We start from the raw sequence: 16,214 nt of genomic DNA, 5'->3' as shown, positions 1-16,214 counted from the left end.
CTCCACTATGACTCGGGCTCGGAAGTATTCCTTGGCCAAAATCTATCACAGGACCTGGAGAATTTTCCTGTCCTGGTGTCGCTCTTCCGGCCATGCTTCTTGGCCTTTTTCCTTGCCGACCCTTCTGTCCTTTCTGCAGTCCGTCTGCAGCTAGGACTATCCCTCAATTCCCTCAAGGGACAGGTCTCGGCTCTGTCATTGTTGTGCCAGCGGCGTATCGCTCGGCTGGCTCAGGTGCGCTCCTTCATGCAGGGCGCATCTCACAGCATTGCGCCTTACCGGCGGCCCTTGGATCCCTGGGACCTTAATCTGGTCCTCACGGCTTTCCAGAAACCCCCCTTTGAGCCTCTTAGGGAGGTTTCTTTGTCTCGTCTTTCACAGAAAGTGGTCTTTCTAGTGGCCATAACTTCTCTCAGGAGAGTCTCTGATTTGGCTGCGCTCTCTTCGGAGTCACCTTTTTTGGTTTTTCATCAAGACAAGGTGGTTCTCCGTCCGACTCCGGACTTTCTCCCTAAGGTGGTTTCTCCTTTCCACCTTAACCAGGACATTTCCCTGCCTTCCTTTTGTCCGGCTCCTGTTCATCGCTTTGAAAAAGCGTTGCATACTCTGGATCTGGTGCGGGCGCTCCGGATCTATGTGTTTCGCACCGCTGTTGTTAGGCGGTGCACCTCCCTTTTTGTGCTGACCACAGGTCGGCGTGAGGGCCTCTCGGTTTTAAGCCGACCCTAGCTCGTTGGATTAGGTCGGCCATTTCCGATGCCTACCAGTGTACTCAGGTGCCTCCCCCGCCGAGGATCAAGGCACACTCGACCAGAGCTGTCGGTGCCTCTTGGCTTCTCAGGCACCAGGCTACGGCTCAGCAGGTCGGTCAGGCTGCCACTTGGGCTAGTCTGCATACCTTTTCGAAGCACTACCAAGTGCATGCTCATGCTTCGGCAGATGCGAGCTTGGGCAGACGCATCCTGTCGCCCATTTGTGAAGTTAGGTTTCGCCTACTTCTCAGTTTTCTGTTTATTCCCACCCATGGACTGCTTTGAGACGTCCCATGGTCTGGGTTTCCCATAGGAACGATGAAGAAAAAGAGAATTTTGTTTACTTACCGTAAATTCTTTTTCTTATAGTTTCGTAATGGGAGACCCAGCACCCTCCCTGTTGCCTGTTGGCAGTTTCTTGTTCCGCGTGTTATCACCGGCTGTTGTTGTAGACAGAGGCTCCGGTTGTTCCGGTTCTTGCTCTATCTCTACTTGTGGGTGGCTATTCTCCTTCAGCTTTTGCACTAAACTGGCTATATTTGGTGATCCAGGGGGTGTATATGCTCAGAGGGAGGAGCTACACTTTTTAGTGTAGTACTTTGTGTGTTCTCCGGAGGCAGAAGCTATACACCCATGGTCTGGGTCTCCCATTACGGAACTATAAGAAAAAGAATTTACGGTAAGTAAACAAAATTCTTTTTTACTGTGATCTGGCCTCTTCATCAAGCTTTAACGCTAAAGGCTGCTTTACACGCTGCGTTGTCGCTAGCGATTGTACCTTTTCCCGTCGTTTGTGCGTCACGGGCAAATCGCTTCCCGTGGCGAACAATATCGCCAGGATGCATCACACATACTTGCCTTCCTAGTGACGTCGCTGTGGCCGGCTAACAACCTTTTTTTTTTTTTAATAAAGGGGGGGGGGTTCGTTCGGTGTCACAGCGACGTCAATCAGCAGGCCACCAATAGAAGCGGAGACAAGCCACATTAACGACAATCCCACCTCGTTGCTGGAGGACGCAGGTACGGTGTTGGTCGTCATTCCCGGGGTGTCACACGTAGCGATGTGTGCTGCCTCAGGAACAACCAACAACCTGCGTCCAGCAGCAGCAACGATATTTTGAAAATGAACGACGCATCAACGATTTGGTGAGTATTAGTGATCGTTAACACTCGCTCAAAGGTGTCACACGCAACGACGTCGCTAACTATGCCGGATGTCCATCACGAATTCCATAACCCCAACAACCTATCGTTGCGTGTAAAGCGGCCTTAAGTTTCCTAAGCTTTATTCTTGAGAAATGCGCCAGATCATCTTGAAGTGACCATTTGATAGGAGTAATGTGGAGGAATATACTACTACCTAGGGGCTCTATATGTCCTAAGTTCATTGATAAAGGACCCATGAGCGTTTAGTTTAGCCTCTCCTCTGTTATAGCTAAATGTCCTGTTATGCATCATATACAGAAATGAGAATACTTCCCAATCATCTTATTTCTTTATCGTTCCTTTGGGAGACCCAGACCATGGGTGTTTAGCTTCTGCCTCCGGAGGACACACAAAGTACTACACTAAAAAGTGTAGCTCCTCCCTCTGAGCTTATACACCCCCTGGAGAGCCAGTCCTAGCCAGTTTATCGCTTTGTGTCAGGAGGCATACATCCACACATGCATTCTCATCTGATTTGTTTGACTTTTGGAAAGAGTTTGAAGAAAAGCGGTTCCATGTCTGGACTCCCGGCATGTCCCTTCTTACCCCACTGTGTCGGCGGTGTTGTTAAGGTTGATTTACAAGGCTGCAGCCTTACATGCCGCGCTCCTTCACCATCCCTTCTGGGCTCTGGCTTGAAGTGGGAGCCAGCACGGTCTCCATGCCTGGCAGGAGTCCGGTCTCTATCCACAGCCCCTTGAGGATTCTGTTGGACCGGAGCACTCATCCACAGGGACATGGCCCTGCGTCTCAGCAGCTAAGTACCTGAGACGTTTATGTTGGGGGTCCTGGTTCTTTATTGTAAGGGGAGAGTATGCTGTATGTGATTGTTTTAACTTTTCCGACGGGTTTTCTAGCTTTTGCCTGAGAACCGCGCCGATGGTGCCTGCTTGTCGACCTCGCCGCTTAAATTTAGGCCCCGGCTTCGCCGGAGTCCTAGTTTCATTTTCCTGCCCTCGCATGTCACTCATGCAGAGGGACCGGTTCGGCTCCTCCCGGCGGCCGTTCTACACTGAAGAGGGACACTCCCCACTGCTGGGGCGTCCCTCCTTCCCTGCAGGTCTCTATAGCCCTCCAGTTCCCGCTCTTTTATAGGAACGCCCCCTAGTTTCTCAGGCAGAGTTCACTCTAGTGATGGGAAATCTAGTTCATTTTGGTGATTAGTTCACCATGAATTAGTTCACTGAAAAGATTAGTTCAAAAGATTAGCTCATTTAGTTCAGTATTTCTCTCCACCCTGTCCTATGAGCTGACAGGAAATGCATCATGTGACCTGTGAACTAAATGAACTATATGAACTGCTGAACTAAATGTTGTACTGAGAATGAATCAGGACGGCCTAGTTCAGTCTGATGCATGTCACTGAGCCCAGCAGCGCCCCCTGTGGTAGTGTAGAGTACTGACTCCTAATGAATGTGTATGAGGGAGCTGAGAAGCAGGTCAGCAGCCACCATTTTGAGAAAAGAACATGAGCCAATGGTAAAGATTTTAGCAAGACTGATCTTCTAGGCTACAGGAGGCCGATCCTCTACAGGAGGCCGATCCTCTACAGGAGGCCGATCCTCTACAGGAGGCCGATCCTCTACAGGAGGGTGATCCTATCACACAGACGGGTGAGGGGCATGAACCACACACACAAACTTTCTCTCATACACACATATGAGCTGTGTCTGTCTACTGTGCAATTTGATTTTTTATTAATATTATTACTATTATATTTGTATTTGATGTGTGGTAGAGTGTTTTACGACCTCCTTTTCCAGCATCAGGGGCTATAAAGAGCCAGTGTGAGAGCAGGAGCCTCCTGGAGCTTGTATGAGGTTCACTCTGTCTCCTCACACTCGCTGTGTTTAGTTCAAAAGATTAGTTCATTTAGTTCAGTATTTCTCTGGAGGAGCTGACAGGAAATGCATCATGTGACCTGTGAACTAAATGAACTATATGAGCTGCTGAACTAAATGTTCTATTGAGAATGAATCAGGAGAGCCTAGTTCAATCTGATGCATCTCACTGAGCCCTAGCAGCACCCCCTGTGGTAGTGTAGAGTACTGACTCATAATGAATGTGTATGAGGGAGCTGAGGAGCAGTTCAGCATTCACCATTTTGAGACCAGAACAGGAGCCAGTGGTAAAGTTTTTAGCAAGACTGATCTTCTAGACTACAGGAGGCTGCTCCTCTACAGGAGGCCGATCCACTACAGGAGGCTGATCTTATCATACAGACAGGTGAGGGGCATGAACCACACACAGAAAAACTCTCTCACATACACACATATGAGCTGTGTCTCTCTACTGTGCAATTTCAGTTTTTATTAATATTATTATTACTATTATATTTGTATTTGATGTGTGCTAGTGTTTTACTACCTTCCAGTGTGAGAGCAGGAGCCTCCTGGAGCTGTAGAGGATCACTCTCTGTCTCCTCACACTGCTGTTTAGTTCATAATGAACTAATCTCTGTCAGGATGGTGATAGATGAACTAGTTCACTCTGAAGATTAGTTCATTTTGAACTACTCACTCACGAACTACCCATCACTAGTTCACTCTGCTCTGGGACATCCTGCATTCTGCATCTCTGCTGAGGTGCTGCGACTGGAGGACCGGGCTTCGGGATCTGGAGGGCACACAACACCGCGCTCAGCGGTCTGGTAAGCCACAGCCGGTCTCCGGTTGTGGACCTCTGTATATTCTCCCTGGGGTTCATTCTCTGCAAAGCCCCCACTCCAGCAGCATGTCTCACACAAGGAGCAAGGCTCCAAAGCTTTATTCTGCATGCACTGCATGTAAGCTCCTGCTGCCTGAGCCGAGCACCTATCCACATTGTGATGTCTGCTCTAACTTGGCGGTGCCACAGCCTGGAGTCTCACCCCCAGTGGTCTCTCAGGCTGCTGCTGCCGCACCTGTGGCTGAACCCCCGGCCTGGGTAGAGTCCTTTTCTAGGTCCATATCCCAGTCATTTGCTGAGTCCATGGGACTTTTGTCCAGGACTTTGATGAATATGCATCAGCCCTCCTCACAGGGTGCCTCTAATACTCTTGCCAGAGGATTCCTATCCTCTGACCTCCGTCCATCAGAGCTCACGGAGGATTGATCATCTGATCCCAGACCCCGTCCTTCTAAGAGAAGGCGCAGGGTTTCCTCCCCCTCCCACGGCTCTGTCTCAAGAGCTGACTCGCAAGATGAGGAGGATGCCCTCACTGGGGGCTCGGAGGCTATGTATCCCATCGATTTCTCTGAGGGTGACTCAGATCTTAGTGATTTGATTGCTTCTATTAATTCTGTGCTGGATCTCAATCCGCCAGTGTCAGAGGAGCAACCCTCTCTGGCAGAAAAACATCAGTTTACCTCGCCTAAGAGAGTGAAGAGTGTGTTCTTTAACCACTCCAGTTTTCAGACCGCTGTCACCAAACCCAGGGCCTGCCCTGACAAGCGCTTTCCAAAGAGTGGTTCTGATGACCGGTTTCCATTTCCACCTGAGGTGGTCAAGGAGTGGTCTCACTCCCCAAAGGTAGACCCTCCGGTGTCTAGGCTCTCAGCCCGGACCGTTGTGTCGGTGGCTGATGGCACTTCCATTATGGATGCCACTGACCGTCAGATTGACCTTCTGGCCAAATCTGTGTATGAAGCTGCGGGGGCCGCGTTTTCCCCGACTTTTGCAGAAGTGGGGGCTCTCAAAGCCATCTCTGCTTCTCTAGAGGAGATGCATTCCCTCACCAAGGAATCTATGCCTGAGATGGTTACCTTAACTTCTCAGGCTTCAGCTTTTTCATCTTATGCCATGTCTGCCATGCTAGAGGCTGCTCACCACACTGCGGAGGCTTCAGCTAATTCTCTTGTTATCCGCAGGATTTTGTGGCTTCGAGAGTGGAAGGCAGATGCTTCTTCCAAGAAGTTTCTTGCTGGGCTCCATTTTGCTGGTTCACGGCTGTTTGGTGAACAGCTGGATGAAATCATTAAAGAAGCTACTGGCGGGAAGAGTACTTCCATGCCACAAACCAAGACCAGGAAACCCGCCCAGGGTAGGAATCAATCGAGGTTCGTTCCTTTCGTTCCTCCAACTGGTCATCCTCTAAGCCTTCCGCCTCGTCCGCTAACTCAGCCAAGGATCAGAAATCCAACTGGCGCCCAAAAGCGCGTCCGCAGAAGACCGCAGGAGGTTCTGCCACTAAGGCAGCCTCCTCATGACTCTCGGCCCACTCCAGCCACGTCCTTAGTCGGTGGCAGGCTCTCCCACTTTGGCGACGCTTGGTTAAAGCAAGTCTCCGATCAGTGGGTGAGAGACATCATATCTCACGGCTACAGGATAGAATTCTCTTCCAGCCCGCCAAACAGATTTTTTTCTCTCAACTCCCCCCTGCTCCAAGGCCGCCGCCTTCTCGCAGGCCGTGGCAACCTTGCAGGCAAACGGTGTGATTGTACCAGTTCCCGCTCAGGAACGGTTCAGAGGTTTTTACTCCTGGCGTCCATCGACATCAGAGATGCCTATCTACATGTGCCAATCGCTGTGTCACATCAGCGTTGGTTACGTTTTGCGATAGGAGAGGATCATTTCCAATTCGTGGCTCTCCCCTTCGGGTTAGCCACGGCCCCTCGGGTATTCACCAAGGTCATGGCGGCAGTGATTGCGGTCCTGCACCTCCAGGGGTTAGCAGTGCTTCCTTATCTGGACGACCTTCTGGTCAAGGGTCCATCCAGCGCAGACTGTCAGCGGAGTGTTTCGCTCACTCCACCCTAGCCAAATTCGGGTGGATTGTCAATCTTCCCAAATCCACTCTGACTCCAACCCAGAGTCTCACGTACCTAGGGATGCAGTTCGAGACTTTGCCGGCACTTGTGAAGTTGCCCTTAATCAAACAGCAGTCTCTCCGGCTAGCGGTGCGCTCTCTCCTGAGGCCCCGCCGTTATTCCCTCAAGCGCCTGATGCAGGTGCTGGGTCAAATGGTGGCCTCCATGGAGGCGGTTCCCTTTGCCCAGTTCCTTCTGCGTCCTCTGCAGCTGGACATTCTCCGCTGTTGGGACAAGCGGCCTTCCTCCTTACAGAGGTTAGTGGCTCTGTCGCCACGGACCAGGAGCTCTCTTCTGTGGTGGCTTCGACCCCTCTCCCTGTCCCAAGGGCGCACCTTCCTGACTCCGTCCTGGGTGATTCTCACCACGGATGCCAGCCTATCCGGCTTGGGAGCGGTACATCTCCACCACAGAGCACAGGGCACTTGGACTCCGTCTGAGTCAGCCCTTTCAATCAATGTGCTGGAAACCAGAGCTGTGCTTCTAGCTCTCCTAGCCTTTCACCACCTGTTGGCGGGCAGGCACATTCGAGTCCAGTCAGACAACGCGACAGCGGTTGCCTACATCAATCACCAAGGCGGGACACGCAGCCGCCTGGCAATGTTGGAGGTCCAACGCATTCTTCAATGGGCGGAGGACTCCAAGTCCACCATATCCGCAGTCCACATCCCTGGCGTAGAAAACTGGGAGGCAGATTATCTCAGCCGTCAATCCGTGGACGGTGGCGAGTGGTCCCTGCACCCGGCAGTGTTTCAGTCAATCTGTCGCAAGTGGGGCACTCCGGACGTGGACCTAATGGCATCCCGTCACAACAACAAGGTTCCGGTTTATGTGGCTCGCTCCCACGATCCTCAGGCCTTCGCCGTGGACGCTCTGGTTCAAGACTGGTCCCAGTTTCGTCTGTCCTACGTGTTTCCCCCTCTAGCGCTCTTGCCCAGAGTCCTGCGCAAGATCAGAATAGAGGGCCGTCGAGTCATCCTCATTGCACCGGACTGGCCCAGGCGAGCTTGGTATCCGGACCTGCTCCAACTGTCCGTGGAGATGCCGTGGCATCTTCCGGACCGTCCAGACCTGCTCTCGCAAGGTCCGTTTTTCCGCCCGAATTCTGCGGCACTCAAGTTGACGGCGTGGCTCTTGAGTCCTGGATTTTGACGGCTTCTGGTATTCCTCCTGAAGTCATCTCCACTATGACCCGGGCCCGTAAGTCTTCCTCTGTCAAGATCTATCACAGGACTTGGAAAATTTTCCTGTCCTGGTGTCGCTCTTCCGGCCATTCTCCTTGGCCATTCTCGTTACCGACCCTTCTGTCTTTTTTACAGTCCGGTCTGCAACTAGGACTGTTCCTCAACTCTCTCAAGGGACAAGTCTCAGCTCTATCAGTGCTGTTCCAGCGGCGTCTCGCCCGGCTGGCTCAGGTTCGCACCTTCATGCAAGGTGCATCTCACATCATTCCGCCTTATCGGCGGCCCTTGGATCCCTGGGACCTTAACTTGGTCCTCACGGTATTGCAGAAACCCCCTTTCGAGCCCCTTAGGGAGGTTTCTTTGTATCGTCTTTCTCAAAAGGTGGCCTTTCTAGTTGCCATAACTTCTCTCAGGAGAGTCTCTGATTTGGCTGCGCTCTCCTCGGAGTCACCTTTTTTGGTTTTTCACCAAGACAAGGTAGTTCTCCGTCCGACGCCGGACTTTCTTCCTAAGGTGGTCTCTCCCTTCCACCTTAACCAGGATATTTCCTTGCCTTCCTTCTGTCCGGCCCCTGTTCATCGCTTTGAGAAAGCGCTGCGTACTCTAGATTTGGTGCGTGCTCTCAGGATTTATGTGTCTCGCACCGCTGCGCTTAGGCGGTGCACCTCTCTTTTTGTGCTAACCACAGGGCGGCGGAAGGGTCTCTCTGCTTCTAAGCTGACCTTGGCCCGTTGGATTAGATCGACCATTTCGGACGCCTACCAGTGTACTCAGGTGCCTCCCCCGCCGGGGATCAAAGCACACTCGACCAGAGCTGTCGGTGCCTCTTGGGCTTTTAGGCACCAGGCTACGGCTCAACAAGTCTGTCAGGCTGCCACTTGGACTAGCCTGCATACCTTTTCGAAGCACTACCAAGTGCATGCTCATGCTTCGGCAGATGCGAGCTTGGGCAGACGCATCCTTCAGGCGGCTGTCGCCCACTTGTGAAGTTAGGTTCTGCCTACTTCTTAGTTTTTTCTGTTTCTTCCCACCCAGGGACAGCTTTGGAACGTCCCATGGTCTGGGTCTCCCAAAGGAACGATAAAGAAAGAGAATTTTGTTACTTACCGTAAATTCGTTTTCTTATAGTTCCGTATTGGGAGACCCAGCTCCCTCCCTGTTGCCTGTTGGCAATTTCTTGTTCCGCGTGTTATCACCGGCTGTTGTCGTGGACAGAGTCTCCGGTTGTTCCGGTTCTTACTCGGTTCTACTTGTGGGTGGCTATTCTCCTTCAGCATTTGCACTAAACTGGCTAGATCTGGTTCTCCAGGGGGTGTATAAGCTCAGAGGGAGGAGCTACACTTTTTAGTGTAGTACTTTGTGTGTCCTCCGGAGGCAGAAGCTAAACACCCATGGTCTGGGTCTCCCAATACGGAACTATAAGAAAAAGAATTTACGGTAAGTAAACAAAATTCTCTTTTTTTTCTACTTATTCATCCAAATCTGAAGCATGTAATGTTCGCTGAGTCTATGACCTTTTGAACCAACACACTACGTTTTTTGCTTTTACCGCCCTCTTCATAACCACTGACAATCAATGCAAACAATGTATGTTTTAGTTCTTTAAAAGTGTCACCATTAAGAAAATATATACGAAGCTGAAATGTTCCTCTTGTTCCATAGCTGGTAGATCCTGGAGTGAAGGCATGGACGCCTACGAAAGGAAAGCCGAATGTGATCATGTTTGTCGGATTGCAGGGCAGTGGAAAGACCACAACTTGTTCTAAGGTAAGATATATGGCTGCGTTTCCTCATTGTGGCCTTGTTCCTGGTACGTTATCCTGTATCTGGTCATCCTTACTGTATTTTTATTTTCTAGCTGGCGTATTACTATCAGAGAAAAGGATGGAAGACGTGTTTGATATGTGCAGATACGTTCAGAGCAGGTGAGTGCTGCAGCCGCCAATTCAGACCCATTGCAGTTGATCAGTTTTATGAAACTCCTTCAGTGGGTTTGTACGACTAGGTTCACACCACGCTTCATCATCATGTTCTGGGTAAACGTTTTGAACAGTGCAGCTAAACGTAATTCTGGATCTATCCAGATTTCTGGTTGCGTATGTCTGCCATTAGCGGGCTTTACACACAACGACATCGCTAATGAGATGTCGTTGGGGTCACGGAATTCATGACGCACATCAGGCCTTGTTAGTGACGTCGTTGCGTGTGAAACGCAGGAACGACCATTAACAATCAAAATTACTCACCTGATCGTTGACACGTCGTTCCTTTCCCGAATATCGTTTCTGTTGCAGGACGCAGGTTGTTCGTTGTTCCTGCGGCAGCACACATCGCTATGTGTGACACCGCAGGAACGAGTAACCTCACCGTACCTGCGTCACCGGCAATGAGGAAGGAAGGAGGTGGGCGGGATTTTCAGCCCACTCATCTCCGCCCCTCCGCCCCTATTGGGCGCCGCTTAGTGACGTCGCTGTGCCTCCGAAAGAACTACCCTCTTAGAAAGGAGGCAGTTCGCTGGCCACAGCGACGTCGCTAGGCAGGTAAGTAGTGTGACGGGTATTAGCGATGTTGTGCACCACGGGCAGCGATTTGACCGTGACGCACAACCGACGGGGGCGGGTGCTTTCACCAGCTACATCGCTAGCGATGTCGCTGCGTGTAACGCACCCTATTGCCTCCAATGCAAACACAGAGGAAGAATGGTCGTGCACCACTGCCTGTCACCTGCGGTACCGCGTCTGCCTGGGGTATTCACTTGCCAGCGATTCAGTCCAGCGCGGGGTGCGCGTTGTATAATAGAATCCATGGATGGTAGGAGGTAAGAAAAAGGAACCGCACTCCTTTGCTTGTGCTGGGATCTTTTATTCAAAACGGTGCATGGTAAAAAGGCTGGCATGCACCGTTTTGAATAAAAGATTCCAGCACAAGCGAAGGAGTGCGGTTCCTTTTTCTTACCTATTGCCTCCAATAGTCTACTAAGCTTTTCAGTTCAAGGTAGAGCAAAGGATTACCAGTGTCCATGAAGTAGAAATCTACGACAGACACCATCCAGTATTCCAAAGTGCTTTATTTCATCGTAAAGTGCAGATTAAAAGTAGCGGGGAGAGAGACGGGTGCAGGCCCCCTATGGACGACGGCCGTTTCGCACCTCCTGTGCTTCAACGGGTCCAATCAAAGAAAGAATTGCCAATATATTCTGGCCAAACAACGTCAGTAGTACACTATTGGCACACACGTAGTTTAAAGGGAAGGTATCGCGTTTTTTTTATTTTTGTATTAAAAATATTGATTATGAAATCAAGTATTTCTAATACAAAATGAAAATCACAGCTTATTTAGTTTTTATGTAATTCTTATTTTACTGGAGGCACTGGGGGCTGCCATACTGGATTTGCCGTGTGTGTAACGACAGTAACTCCTTCCTTTACGGCAGACACTGTGCATAGACTCTGATAGTCGGTGTCCGACCCCATGAAGTACGTTACAGTGGGCGTCTGCTGTGACCTGGACGCGCCCTTTGGGCTGTCCAGAACACAACAGAGGGAGGAGTTCAGCGCCATTATTGTGGAGCTCACAGCGTGTGCTGTTTGCTCCACTTTACCCCTGTCACCCGCCGGGATGTGTGAGTACGGGCCCCCTCCCCTCCCCTCCCCTTGTTACTGTCTCCATTGACATCCCATCCCTCCGTTCTCCCCAGCCCCAGCTACTGACGCCGCCCCTCCCCCCGCCATTACCGTCTCCAATGACACCCCCCCTTCCTCCGTTCTCCCAAGTCCCCACTCTGCCCGCTGCCGTAGCTCCCCCAGCTGTGTGTGTGTGTGTGTGTGTGTGTGTGTGTGTCAGTGTCACAAGGTCCCCATCAGGGGTGATTGTGAGTGTGTGTCGGCGCTTGCGATGCTGTGCAGTGAGCTTCCAGGACCTGCGAGAGGATCACATGGGAAGCATGTGATATCTCCGGATATTGTGAGTGTGTGTGCGCGATTGTACGTGTATGTGCGATATCGTGAGTGTGTGCGATATCGTGAGTGTGTGCGATTGGATGTGTGAGTGTATGCGATTGGATGTGTGAGTGTATGCGATTGGATGTGTGAGTGTGTGTGTGTGTGTGTGTGTGTGTGTGTGCGTGCAATCGGATGTGTGAAATGTCGGCCGGACGCAGGGGAGGATGGCATGCAGCACAGCTGCCTGGAGCGCCCACCGGAGGTCACAGGGAGGAATGATGTGAAAGGTTGTGTGTGTGTGTGTGTGTGTGTGGCACAAGGTCCCCATCAGGGGTGATTGTGTGTGTGTGATTGTGTGATTGTGTGTGTGTGTGTGTGCGCGCCACTGCATGTGAGTACCTGTGTGTGTACCGGTGATGCTGTCTGCAGGGTTTTGTATCTAATCCTCTCCTGTGTGATACTGTCTGTACGGCTGTGTATCTAATCCTGTCGTGTGATACTGTCTGCTGAGCCGTGTATCTAATCCTATCCTGTGTAATACTGTCTGCTCAGCTATGTATCTAATCCTATCCTGTGTGATGTCTGCTGAGCTGTGTATCTAATCCTATCCTGTGTGATACTGTCTGCTGAGCTGTGTATCTAATAATGTCCGGTGTGATACTGTCTGCTGAGCCGTGTATCTAATCCTATCCTGTGATACTGTATGCAGGGCTGTGTATCTAATCCTATAGTGTCATACTGTCTGATAAGCTGTGTATCTAATCCTATCCTGTGATACGGTCTGCAGAGCCATGTATCTAATCCTATCCTGTGTGATACTGTCTGCTGAGCTGTGTATCTAATCCTATCCTGTGTGATACTGTCTGCAGAGCCGTGTATCTAATCCTGTCCTGTGTGATACTCCTGCTGTCCTTGGTGACACTTTAGACATTTCTGGTCACCAGGAAAATGGCTCTGCACTGTGTCCTTACATGTCATTCTCTGTTATCTGTTGTAAACACTCAGATTAGGAGGGGGAGGCGTGCCATCACACACAGGAGTGCAGACTCCGCCCACTTTACTGCAGGCTGTAATCTGAGCTTTTTATACAGGTGAAATTCAGTAGGATTTCAGAAGCTGCTCCCCCTAGTGTTTAACAGTAGAAAATATCAAACTTTTTAATTTTTATTTTTTTTATATTTTGCACAATTAAAAAAAAAATATTTAAACAAAACATTTAAACATTATTACTTTACATTTTTTCAGTTATTATTATTTTCTTTATCGTTCCTATGGGAGACCCAGACATTGGGTGTATAGCTTCTGCCTCCGGAGGACACACAAAGTACTACACTCAAAAGTGTAGCTCCTCCCTCTGAGCTTATACACCCCCTGGAGAACCAGATCTAGCCAGTTCATTGCTTTGTGTTCAGGAGGTCATACATCCACACATGCATTCTCATGTGATTTTTGATTTTTGGAAAGAGTTTGAAGAAAAGCGGGTCCAATCTGGACCCCCGGCATGTCCCTTCTCACCCCACTGTGTCGGCGGTGCTGTTAAGGTTGATTCCAAGGCTGGAGCCTTACATGCCGTGCTCCTTCACCATCCCTCCTGGGCTCTGGCTTGAAGTGGGAGCCAGCACGGTTCTCCATGCTTGGCATGAGACCGGTCTCCATCCGCAGCCCTTCAGGATCCTGCTGGACAGAGCACTCATCCCCAGGGACTTGGAACCCTGCGTCTCAGCAAGCTAAGTACCTGAGACGTTTATATGTTGGGGGTCCCTGCACTTTATTGTTGTGGGAGAGTGTGCTGAGTGTATTTTGTGACATTTCCGGCGGGTTCTCTGGCTGTCGCCGGAGAACCGCGCCGATGGTGCCTGCGCGCCGGCCGCACCGCTCAAATTTTAAGCCCCGGCTTCGCCGGAGGCCTAGTTTCGGTTTCACTGCCCTCGCATGTCATTCATGCAGAGGGACAGTGCGGCTCCGCCCAGCGGCCGTTCTGCATAGGGGAGAGACACTCCTCATTGAGTACATGTCTCCTCCCCTATAAGTCTCTATGGCCCTCCAGATCCCGCTCCCAGAGTGAGTCCCGCCCCCTCTCCGCTCCGGCGGCCATTTTCTCAGCGTTTTCCCTGCGATCAGCACTGGTCTGCAGCATCCCTGCTGAGGTGCTTGGGGGTCCGGGCTTCGGGATCTGGAGGGCACACAACACCGCTCCAGCGGTCTGGTAAGCCACAACCTCTGGTTGTGGACCTCTGTATATACTCTCTGGGGGTCATCCTGGCAGAGCCCTCACTCCAGCAGCATGTCACACATGAGGAGCAAGGCTCCAAAGCTGTTTTCAGTATGCACTGCATGTAAGCTCCTGCTGCCTGAACAGAGCACCTATCCACATTGTGATGCCTGCTCTAACCTGACGATGCCTCAGCCTGGAATCGCACCCCAAGGGGTCTCTCAGGCTGCTCCTGCTCCTGTGGCTGAACCCCCGGCTTGGGTAGAATCCTTATCTAGGTCTATCTCCCAGTCTTTTGCTGACTCCATGGGACATCTGTCCAGGACTTTGCTGAGCATGCATCAGCCCCCTTCACAGGGTGCCTCTGCTGCTAGGTCTCTCTCAGGACCGGAGCTCACAGAGGATTCATCATCTGGTCCCAGACCCCGTCCTTCTAAAAAGAGACGCAAGGCTGCCTCTCCATCCTCGTCCCGCGGCTCGGTTTCAGAAGCTGACTCGCAGGACGAGGAGGATGCCTTTACTGGGGGCTCGGAGACTACCTCCATGTGCCCCATTGGTCTGTCCGAAAGTGACTCAGATGTTAGTGATTTGATTGCGTCCATTAATTCTGTACTGGATCTCAATCCGCCAGTATCAGAGGAACAACCCTCTCTGGCAGAAAAGCACCAGTTTACCTCGCCTAAGAGAGTAAAGAGTGTTTTTTAACCACTCCAGTTTTCAGGCCGCTGTGACCAAGCCCAGAGCCTGTCCTGACAAACGCTTCCCAAAGCGTGGTTCTGATGACCGCTTTCCCTTTCCACCTGAGGTGGTCAAGGAGTGGGCTCATTCACCAAAGGTAGACCCCCCGGTGTCTAGACTCTCAGCCCGGACAGTTGTATCAGTGGCTGATGGCACCTCGCTTAAGGATTCCACTGACCGCCAGGTTGACCTTCTGGCCAAATCTGTATATGAGGCGGCAGGGGCCTCGTTCTCCCCGACTTTTTGCAGCAGTGTGGGCTCTCAAAGCCATCTCTGCTTCTCTGGAGGAGATGCATTCCCTCACTAAGGAATCGTTGCCTGAGATGGTTACCTTAACTGCTCAGGCTTCAGCTTTCTCATCCTATGCCATGTCTGCCATGCTGGAGGCTTCTCACCGTACTGCGGTGGCTTCGGCTAATTCCCTCGCTATCCGCAGGATCTTGTGGCTTAGAGAGTGGAAGGCAGATGCTTCTACAAAGACGTACCTTGCTGGACTCCCTTTTGCTGGGTCCCGGCTGTTCGGTGAACAGCTGGATGAAATTATTAAGGAAGCTACTGGCGGGAAGAGTACTTCCATGCCACAAACTAAAACCAAGAAACCTGTCCAGGGTAGGAATCAGTCGAGGTTTCGTTCCTCTAACTGGTCGTCCTCTAAGCCCTCGGCCTCGTCCGCTAACTCAGCTAAGGACCAAAAATCCAACTGGCACACAAAAGCGCGTCCACAGAAGACCGCAGGAGCGGCTGCCACTAAGGCAGCCTCCTCTTGACTATCTGTCCGTGCCAGCAACGTCCTTAGTCGGTGGCAGGCTCTCCCACTTTGGCGACGCGTGGTTTCAACACGTCTCCGATCAGTGGGTGCGGGATATCATCTCCCACGGCTACAGGATAGAATTCTCTTCCAGCCCGCCAAACAGATTTTTTTCTGTCAACTCCCCCCTGCTCCAAGGCCGCCGTCTTCTCTCAGGCCGTGGCATCCTTGCAGGCCAACGGAGTAATTGTACCGGTTCCCGCCCGGGAACGGTTCAGAGGTTTCTACTCAAATCTCTTCCTAGTCCCCAAAAAGGACTGGTACTTCCGGCCCATCCTGGATCTCAAGCTTCTCAACAAGCATGTTCAGGTGCGGCATTTTCGCATGGAGTCTCTGTGGTCAGTCATTGCCTCAATGACCCAAGGGGATTTCCTGGCATCCATCGACATCAGAGATGCCTATCTGCATGTGCCAATTGCAGTTTCTCACCAGCGTTGGCTGCGTTTTGCAATCGGAGAGGAACATTTCCAATTCGTGGCTCTCCCCTTCAGGTTAGCCACGGCCCCTCGTGTATTCACCAAGGTCATGGCAGCAGTGGTTGCGATTCTGCACCTACAGGGGTTGGCAGTGATTCCTTACCTGGACG

The 16,214-nt window shown here is 51.3% G+C and overlaps 1 protein-coding gene across 1 annotated transcript in view; it reads left to right on the top strand.

The window, feature by feature from the left end:
* Positions 1-16,214, top strand: part of SRP54 (signal recognition particle 54) — a 77,747-nt gene that overhangs the window by 21,583 nt on the left and 39,950 nt on the right. Inside the window, exons 5-6 of the mRNA XM_075330570.1 lie at positions 9,592-9,696; positions 9,788-9,854. Of these exons, the coding sequence (XP_075186685.1) occupies positions 9,592-9,696; positions 9,788-9,854 (172 nt within the window). The remainder of the gene's footprint in view (positions 1-9,591; positions 9,697-9,787; positions 9,855-16,214) is intronic.

Source organism: Anomaloglossus baeobatrachus, chromosome 12 (assembly GCF_048569485.1).
Source record: "Anomaloglossus baeobatrachus isolate aAnoBae1 chromosome 12, aAnoBae1.hap1, whole genome shotgun sequence".
Classification (NCBI taxonomy): domain Eukaryota; kingdom Metazoa; phylum Chordata; class Amphibia; order Anura; family Aromobatidae; genus Anomaloglossus; species Anomaloglossus baeobatrachus.
Note: the sequence above shows the minus strand (reverse complement) of the source record. Positions and strands in the feature narration are given on the sequence as shown.